At 36.8% G+C, this 10,318-nt stretch overlaps 1 protein-coding gene across 3 annotated transcripts in view; it reads left to right on the forward strand.

Annotated features, from left to right (window-relative positions):
* Positions 1-9,921, forward strand: part of LOC126481433 (zinc finger protein 37 homolog) — an 80,351-nt gene extending 70,430 nt beyond the window's left edge. For all 3 annotated transcript variants that reach the window (XM_050105182.1, XM_050105183.1, XM_050105184.1), the window contains exon 9: positions 7,560-9,921. In XM_050105182.1, coding sequence (XP_049961139.1) covers positions 7,560-8,520 — 961 coding nt within the window. In that variant the 3' untranslated portion in view covers positions 8,521-9,921. The remainder of the gene's footprint in view (positions 1-7,559) is intronic.
* The last annotated feature ends 397 nt before the right edge of the window (positions 9,922-10,318 follow it).

Consider the following 10,318-nt stretch of genomic DNA (forward strand, 5'->3'; position numbering starts at 1 on the left):
TCGAGCAGCTCCTTGAAAGCCAGAAATTTAAGTGGTGTAGAGAGAGACACCACCGGATGGTGGGTAACTGGAAATGATTGGTTTGGGGTGAAGATTCGTGCTACACGCTGTGGCAATCTGATGGAAAGCAGTGAAGGCCAGGAGAACGTTACCTATCATAATGTGTAGTGCCACTAGTGAAGTACGGAGGATGTGGTATTACAATGTGTAGATCTTTTCTTGGTTAGGTTGTGGGTCCCGTACTGCACTAAAGAAAACACATTTTCCAGCATTGACTACTGTGTACAGTGGAGGAATAGTTATGATTGTTTGTATCAGAGTGACAATGCACTCTGTCATAAATCAGCATCTGTGAGACAATGGTTTGTGGACAATAACATTCCTGAAATTAACTGACCCACCCAGAGTCCCAATCTGAACATTATGGAACACTTTTGGGATGAGTTAGAGTGCTGAATTTGCTCTGAGCTCTAGTGTCCAACGTCACTGCTATCGGACTGACATTCTTCCGTATACATTCAGACACCTCACTGAGAGAGTCACGAGCAAAATTTGAGCCACCACAAACGCAGAGGGTGGACAATCACTTTATACTGTCCACAAACAGATGTCCGGATATTGCTGATCAGATAGTATATATATTCAATGCTGCGAGGATCGTACGAAACGTGCACTTTGAAGGACAGCATTTTGTGATGCCGTCCTCTCTGCATTTTTCCACGTAGATTTAGGAACTTTTGTAATTTGTAGTGTTGGTTTAGTAAAAATTAAGCATTACTGAAAAAATTACTTAAATGAGCTATATATTAAGCATAATTCAAAATGAAACAAGCTGGGGGCTGTAAAATGAAAACCACTGAGGTGATAATAATGTCATTGCATGTGGAAGAAGTCACTCACGTGGCAACAGAGCTAGTACGTGCACACTGATGTCCTACATTATTGAAGAATAGAGAGTTATGGTGGCAGTCATTGCCCCAAAAGTCGAACCGACCTTTGGAATTGTAATGTACATTAAGTGTTCTCTCTATGCTTGGGTCATTCTTCAATGAATTTCCATTCCTTGTACTCCTTCCATAATCAGAAACTGCACTACAACCTTTCACTCTTGGTTTGAAGCCTCCATTTCCCTGTTTCCAGCATGGCTGAGTGCAGTGGATGGTCAACACATGCACAGTCCTCTAGCGACAAGTTTGGAGCCTTGGCACTCTTACAGGGATTACACCATCTTCCATAGCCATTGCATTGTGATACCTCCAGCAGTTTCCATTTCAGAGCCTTCAGCTCCTTTCTTTCCTAATGACCCTGATAGATTAAACAATACAGATAACCATACTGTAGGTGCAACCACAACAGGAGTATCTGTGAAGAGCCCAGACGAACATGTGCCTCCCTCCAGAGAGGGCAGCAGCATTTTCAGTAGCTGCAGGGGCAACAATCTACATGGTTGACTGATATGATTTTCTAACACTAGCCAACTTGGCCATGCTGTGTTGTTACTGGGAATGGCTGAAAGCAAGGTGAAACTGCAGGTATGACTCTTTTCCACGGGCATTCTGCTTTTTTTTTTTTTTTTGGGGGGGGGGGGGGGGGGGTCATCAGTCTTCTGACTGGTTTGATGTGGCCCACCACGAATTCCTCTCCTGTGGTAACCTCTTCATCTCAGAGTAGCACTTGCAATCTACGTCCTCAATTATTTGCTGGATGTATAATCCTGTCTTCCTCTACAGTTTTTGCCCTCTACAGCTCCCTCTAGTACCATGGAAGTCATTCCCTCATGTCTTAACAGATGTCCTATCATTCTGTCCATTCTTCTTATCAGTGTTTTCCACATATTCCTTTCCTCTCTGATTCTGCGCAGAACCTCCTCATTCCTTACCTTATCAGTCCACCTAATTTTCAACATTCGTCTGTAGCACTGTATCTCAAATGCTTAGATTCTGTTCTATTCTGGTTTTCCCACAGTTCGTTTCACTACAATACAATGCTATACTCCAGATGTACATTCTCAGAAATTTCTTCGTCAAATTAAGGCCGATATTTGATTTTAGTAAACTTCTTTTGGCCAGGAATGCCCTTTTTGCGATTGCCAATCTGCTTTTTGATGTCCTCCTTGCTCTGTCCATCATTGGTTATTTTACTGCCTAGGTAGCAGAATTCCTTAACTTCATCAACTTCGTGACCATCAATCCTGAAGTCAAGTTTCTCGCTGTTCTCATTTCTACTACTTCTCATTACCTTCATCTTTCTTCGAGTTACTCTCAATTCATACTCTGTACTCATTAGACTGTTCATTCCGTTCAGCAGATCATGTAATTCTTCTTCAGTTTCATCAGCAGATCGCATCATTGATATCCTTTCATCTTGAATTTTAATTCCACTCCAGAACCTTTCTTATATTTCCATCATTGCTTCCTCGATGTACAGATTGAACAGTAGGGCCAAAAGGCTACATTCTTGTCTTACACCCTTTTTAACATGAGCACTCCATTCTTGGTCGTCCACTCCTATTATTCCCTCTTGGCTGTTGTACATTTGTATATGACCCGTCTCTCCCTATAGCTTATTCGTACTTTTTTCACAATTTCGAACATCTGGCACCATTTTACATTGTCAAACGCTTTTTCTAGGTTGACAGATCCTATGAACGTGTCTTGGTTTTTCTTTAGTCTTGCTTCCATTATTAACAGCAACGTCAGAATTGACTATCTCGTGCCTCTACCTTTCCTAAAGCTAAACTGATCGTCATCTAGCGCATCCTCAATTTTCTTTTCCATTCTTCCGTATATTATTCTTGTAAGCAACTTGAATGCATGAGCTGTTAAGCTGATTGTGTGATAATTCTCGCACATTTCATCTCTTGCCGTCGTCAGAATTGTGTGGATGATGATTTTCCAAAAGTCAGGTGGTATGTCACCAGACTCATACATTGTACACACCAATGTCAATAGTCTTTTTGCCGCCATTACCCCCAATGATTTTAGAAATTTTGATGGAAAGTTATGTATCCCTTCTGCCTTATTTGATCTTAAGTCCTCCAAAGTTCTTTAAAATTCTGATTCTAATACTGGATCCCCTATCTCTTCTAAATCGACTCCTGTTTATTCTTCTATCACATCAGACATACCTTCCCCCTCATAGAGGCTTTCAGTGTATTCTTTCTCCCTATCCGCTCTCTCCTCTGCTGTCGATTCTGGTAACAACCACCTTGTCACTGAACTGTTCACAGTAACACCCTCTCTGCCACACCTTCCTATTCATAATGAATCCTACTCCTGTTATAACATTTTGTGCTGCTGTTGATATTACCCTATACTCATCTGACCAGAAATCCTGGTCTTCTTTCCACTTCACTTCACTTCACTTCACTTCACTGACTCCTACCATATCTAGATTGAGCCTTTGCATTTCCCTTTTCAAATTTTCTAGTTTCCCTACCATGTTCAAGCTTCTGACATTCCACACCCTGACTCGTAGAATGTTATCCTTTCATTGATTATTCAATCTTTTTCTCATGGTAACCTCCCCCTTGGCAGTCCCCTCATGGAGATTCGAATGGGGGACTATTCTGGAATCTTTTGCCAATGGAGATATCATCATGACACTTCAGTTACAGGCCTCATGTCCTGTGGATACATGTTATGTGTCATTAATGCAGTGGTTTCCATTGCCTTCTGCATCCTGATGGTGTTGATCATTGCTGATTCTTCCCCCTTTAGGGGCAGTTTCCCACCCGTAGGACAAGAGAGTGCCCCGAGCCTCTGTTCCACTCCTCTACCCTCTTTGACAAATAACTGAAAGAGGAAGCTTCCTAACAGAATTTTGCACAGAGCATAACTTAACCATCACCAACACTTGGTTTAAGGATTATGTAAGGCGGTTCTATACGTGGAAGAGACCTGGGGTCAGTGGATGTTTTCAGATTGTTTATATAATGGTAAGATAGAGATAGAGAAACCAGACTTTAAACTACACATATTTCTAGGGACAGATGTGAGCTATGGCCATAATTTATTGGTTTTGAACTGCAGACTAAAACTGAAGAAATTTGAAGAAGTTTGGAAATTAAGGAAATAAGACCCCTATACATTGAAGCAACCAGTGGTTGCTGAAAGTTTCAGAGGGAACATTAGCCAGTTAACTGAAACAGGGGAAAGGAACCCAATAGGGAGCAAATGGGTAGCATTGAGGGATGAAGTAGTGAAGACAGCAGAGGAACAAATAGGTAAAAAAGACAAGACCTAGAAGGAATCACTGGATAGTAATTTGATTAAAGGAGAAAATATAAAAATGCAGTAAATGAAGCAGGCAAAAAGGAACACAGGCATCTAAAAATGGAGATTGACAAAAAGTGCATAAATATTAATCAGGGGATGGAGAACAAATGCAAGGCTCTACAAGCTTACATAACTACAGGAAGTTAGAGAGATCTCTGAAGAAAAGAGAAGCAACTGTCTGAACATAAAGAGCTAAGATGACAAGCCATTGACATGCAAAGAAGGGAAAGCTAAAAGATGAGAGAGAAATATAAATAAGACCTCTACAAGGAAAATGAAGTTGATGAGAGTATTATAGAAAGGGAAGAGGACATAGATGAAGATGAGGTGGGAGATATGATGCTGTGAAATCAGTTTGACAGAGCACTGAAAGACCTAAGTGGAAACAAGGCTCCTGGAGTAGTTGAAATTATCTCAGAATTATTGAGATTACTGGGAGAGCCAGCCAGGACAAAATTATTCTACTTGGTGTGCAAGATATGAGACTGGCAAAATACACTCAGATGTCAGGAAAAATGTACTATTCCAGTTCCAAAGAGGCCAAGTGTTGACAGGTGTGATTCCTACTATTGGCCATAAGTCAGGGTTTCAAAATATTGACATGAATTATTTAAAGAACAGTGGAAAAATAAGTGGTAGCTGACCTTGGCGAAGATCAGTTCATATATCGGAGAAATGTAGAAATGCGTGTGGAAACACGGACTCTTAGACTTTACCTTAAAGAAAGTTTGAATAAAGGCAAAGCTACATTCATAGCAGTTGTAGATTTAGAGAAAGGTTTTGACAATGTTGACTGAACCATACTCAGTGAAATTTTAAAGGTAGCATGAATAAAGTGCAGGAAGCAAAAGGTTATTTACAACTTGTACGGAAACCAGATATAGTTACAAGAGGTGAAGAAAATGAAAGGGAAGCATTAATTGAGAAAGCAGTAAGGGTTGTAGCCTATTCCTGATGTTATTCAACCTGAACATTGAGCAAGCTGGGAATGTAACCAAGGAGAAATTTGGAAAGGGAATTGAGAGTTGAGAAAGAGAAATAGGAACATTGTGGTTTGCTGATGACATTGTAATAATGTCAGGTATGTCTAAGGAATTGGAAGAGTATTTGAATGGATTGTCTTGAAAAGAGTAAAACAGTGCTAATGAAATGTAGTTGAGTAAATCAGATCATACTGAGGGAATTAAATTTAGAAAAGAGACACTTGAAGTAGTAGCTGAGTTTTGTTATTTGAGCAGCGAAGTAACAGATGATGGCTGCAGTGTGAAAGAAATAAAATGCAGACTAGCAGTAGCAGGATACACATTTCTGAAAAAGTGGAATCCATTTCTAATATTAAACCAAAGTGTTAGGAAATCCTTTCTGAAGATATTTGTCTGGAGTGTAGCCTTTTTGGAAGTAAAACATTGACAATAGTGATTCAGACAAGAAGAAGATAGAAGGTTTTGAAATGTAGTGCTGCGGAAGTATGCTGAATATTAGGTGGGTAGATTGAATAATAAATGAGGGGTTAACAAAAATGTACAAAAAGAGAGATTGTTACACACCGTAAACATAACATGCTAAGCTGAAGACAGCACCATTAAGACCGTTACACATAAGCTTTCAGCCACAGCCCTTGTTGGCAAAGAGAAATGCCCACCATTCATTCACACAAGTATTAATGCACACGACTGGCAGCTCATGCCAGAATGACATGATGGGTTAGTGTATCAGTTGGGGAAAAAAAAGAAATTACGGCAAAACTTGACTAAAAGTAGGGATGGGGCATCAAGGAATTGTCAGTTGTGTGTGTGTGTGTGTGTGTGTGTGTGTGTGAGAGAGAGAGAGAGAGAGAGAGAGAGAGAGAGAGAGAGAGAGAGATAAAAACTGTAGGGGGAAATTAAGATTTGAATACAGTAAACAGATTCAGAAGAATGTAGGTTGCGGTAGTTATGCAGAGATGAAGAGGCGTACACAGGATAGATTAGCATGGAAAGCTGCATCAAATCAATCTTAGGACAGATGACGACTGCAGCAGCAGCAACAACAACAACAACAACAACAACAACAACAGATGTAAAACAACAGATGACTGCACATAACTAATTTGAAGTATCATTGTGTGATTTCCAGATGATTTATAATAAATAAGATTTTATGATTTATAATAAATAAGATTTTATTTATTATCATAAGTTATTAATAGAGCATAAATTTTTAACTGGAAATAAAACAAAATTTGCTATAAATAAGTGCAGAGAACATCTTCCTTTTCAAGAATTAAATGTTCATTATAATTTTAGTTTCCATTTCCTTGTGTTGATTGTGCCATTGAAGTAAAATTTAGCAGCTGTGTCATATTGTGTCAACAAGATAACTGAATTTGACACTCTACTTCACCTGTGCTCAACTGTAAATAGCTTTTTTATCATCTTTAATTTGTTGAAACTGTGTTGACAAGATGCTGCTCTCATCGAAATTGTTTAAGTCGTGTGTAAGTCTAGGGACCGACGACCTCAGCAGTTTGGTTCCTTAGGAATTCACATACATTTGAACATTTTGAACACAAAATGGGTTTTCAAGGCAGCAATCAGAGCGACTGAAAGAAATAAAGTACGATCCAGAACAAATGAGTTAAACAGATCCATTTTTGGAAACAAAAATGGTAAATTAAAAGAGATGCGTCATATAAACCTGAATTCAAATAAAGAATTATTTGTTTCTAGTGAGTCAAAAATTTTGATCCCATTCTAATTGTTTCTAGTATGCAGAGGAGTGGGTGCTGTAATAATTTCATGGTTGAACAAGCTGTAAAATTTAACTCATAGATTGGAATGATACATTTGCAAATTTAATGTTTTATTTTGTATTTGAAGTGAAAGTTAAAATTAAAGTACATATTTGTTGCTGATGCTGTAAAGTTAAGAATAGATAAAAGCTTTCTGGACTGTCCTCGATAACAGAGATCATGTTAACTGGTGTTTTGTATAGTTAATGTGACATTAAGTAAATAATGAACAATCGGAATGTATTTTGCCATTTTTCCAACTCTTTGACTAGTGAAACAGAGACTCTGAGAAAGAAACTACCATTATTTAATTAACAGTAAGAAGCTCTAATACACTAATTAATCTCAAAGCTTTTCTGTAGTCTGGGCTCTAATTTAAACTATAACTCTTTATTTTCTTCTCTTTTTCTATCCCCATTAACATGTTGTCTTTTTTTGAGTTGTCATTTGTTCTTTTGCTACTTGAAATGTGCATATAATATGCTTACAGTAATCTTTTTCTCCCGTTCTAGGTTCAAGACACGAAATACTTATAAGCGGCACTTGAAAACACGTCATGGTAAAGTTTTAACGACTTCAGGAGGTTTAATTGTTCTCTCAGAGGAGGAGTTCAAGAGTGTGAGAACATCACCTCGTTCAGTTGATTCAAATAACAAGAGCACCGCTAGGAAAAATTTGCTGAAGGGAAAAGTTCTTACTAAATTTAGTTCAAAAAAGAAAAATGTAGAGCAGGGTGGAGAAGATCGTAAAGAAAATAAATGTATTACTCACAACTGTACAGAGGAAAATGAATCACCAAGGCATTGTGAAGTGGGAGACAATTCAGATATGGGAAAATACAGAAATTGTGAAATGGATTACTTAGAAAACAGCAGTGATTCAAATGATGATGATGAGAGGCAGCATCCAAAATACTTTCCTTTTGATGTTGTGGAAGTAGCAATGAGGCAGAGTAATATTTCATTTATGGAAGACAAATCTGATAATTCAAATGATGCAGATGCCATTTCTGAAAAAGAATTTGATTCACAGAAGTCTAGAGACTGTATTAAATCGGATAGTTATTTGGAAGAATCAGTGAGCACACTGAATGTTACTGTTAAAGAAACATATGAGTCTGATGATAAAAAGGATGAACAGTTCCAGAAAGATGTGAGTAATGTGGAAAAGGCAACATTCCTTGCTGGAAACAGTAAGTGTATTGCACAGTTGTTGCCACAGCCCCCTGCTGAACCTCTTCTTGTTACTAATAGTGTAGCACTGAGTCCAGTTTTTATAGAAACACTTTTTCCAGACAAGCAGACTGTAAGTTCTAAGCTGAAAGACAATCATTCTTCATCAAGTGTTCTTACCGTAATCAGACGACAGCACTGTGAAAACAGTTCCCAGTGGAGAAACAGATCAGAATCAAAACATTTATCACATGAAAGCAATGAGGGCCACACTGTAGTAGTTGTTGCAAACACTTCTTAGAAAATATAATCTTGGTTGAAGCAGTCTTGACGGCTTTCAAACGTTCAGACGATGGCTGTGTTTTCAGATTTGATAGCACAAATCTTTGGGATCTTTTTTACACCTCAGTGTATTCTTGGAGAATTCTTTCGCATCACAAACGCCAATATTCTGATAAAATGCTATAGAAGGCAACAGAATATTCACATAGAATGCTCATTTGAAGAAACTATTTTTACAAAGATCTTTGAATTAAAAACAAATGTCACAATTTGTATTTGGAGCAAAATATAGATAGATTTAAACTTTAATGGCAGTTTGAACCAAGATGATTATTACCTACATTACAAAATTTTAACTTTGTTATTAGTTCCCATAAGAAACTTGTGTATAATTTATTTAATTTAAGGTGCACTTCTGTTAATATATTAGAGTGACTTACAAAACTTGCTGAAGTGGAAGCATCATGACAAGACGTCTACTGTTGACAAAATCAAGCTTTAGCTTTAGGTTATGTATGTTATAAGTATGTAGCATTTTAGTGCCAAAGCTATATTTTGTTTCACAAAATTTGATTAGCAGTTTTTCCTTTGTGAGTGCAAGTATGAAAATGCATTCACCTATTGACTGTTAATCACAGCACGTAACATTTTGTTAAAGTAATTTCTGTTCATTATTTAGTAATATTTCTTATATCTTTCAAGAGTTTATCCAACTCTAAACCTTCATGTTTCTTGCATACAACTGTGATTTTTGTTGTTGTATCACATGAAAAATATTTTGTTGAAAAGAAAGTGCATTTAAGAATTCAGCTCTGAAAGACTTTTTCATAACTTGTAGTTTGTGTAAGATGAACAAAAATATAATTTTTAAAATATTTGCATTTTTTAATATATGTGAGTAAGTTTTTAATGAAATGTTTGTATTTTGATAAAAATTTAATTTTGCTTAAGAACAAACTTGAAACATAAGATTCATAATGTTTGCTTTGAATATCTTGTAAAACTTTATATGCATTTATATTACACTATTACAAGACTGACTGTTGATCGACAGCGTTAAGAAAGTGATGATTATTTCAGTAATGTTCTCCTGCAATTTGAAAGGTGACAGGTAACACTAGTAACACAGATTTTGATTGAAGATTCAGAAGTAAGTTTTGGATTGTGTATTTTAATACTGTCATATCACATGCACTGAATGACTATACAAATGATTTGAGATTGACTTAAAATTTTCTGCTCCATGAATAACTTGAAAATCACAACAAATACTTTTTCTGACACTGTGATGGTTATTTGTTAGACTTTTATGCAGCATTACTGTATTTTTTTATTGAAGTGTAAAGGTAGAGGTCTTCCAGAAATACCAGTTTCTAAAAATTCCATGGACTTTGTAGAAAAAATATACAAAGATAAAATTAAATAGATGATTATATATTTATGTAAAATTTTTCCATATGAAATAAAGCATTTATATGATTTGTAAGCTACTTTTATGTTTATTCTCCCTCTATTAATTCATACTGGTCAGACGTTTATCTTTCAGCCTTTTTGTAGTCATTAAAGTAAAGTGAACTGCTTCTAGGTGCTTTTTTGTTTTGTTTTGCTTTGCAAAATAAGCGATTGTGACACAGGAAACAAATGCTAGTGCCAATATTAGCTTTATTTACTTTCACATTTCTGATAGAAGAGAAACGACATTTTGAGTAAGACCATTATATTTCAAAGCAAATTTAATATTGTCGTTGCATTTTGCTCATTAAGATATTACTTGTGCTAACACCTGTAAACTATTTCAGATGCCGTGAAGTGTTTGT

Source organism: Schistocerca serialis, chromosome 5 (assembly GCF_023864345.2).
Source record: "Schistocerca serialis cubense isolate TAMUIC-IGC-003099 chromosome 5, iqSchSeri2.2, whole genome shotgun sequence".
NCBI lineage: Eukaryota > Metazoa > Arthropoda > Insecta > Orthoptera > Acrididae > Schistocerca > Schistocerca serialis.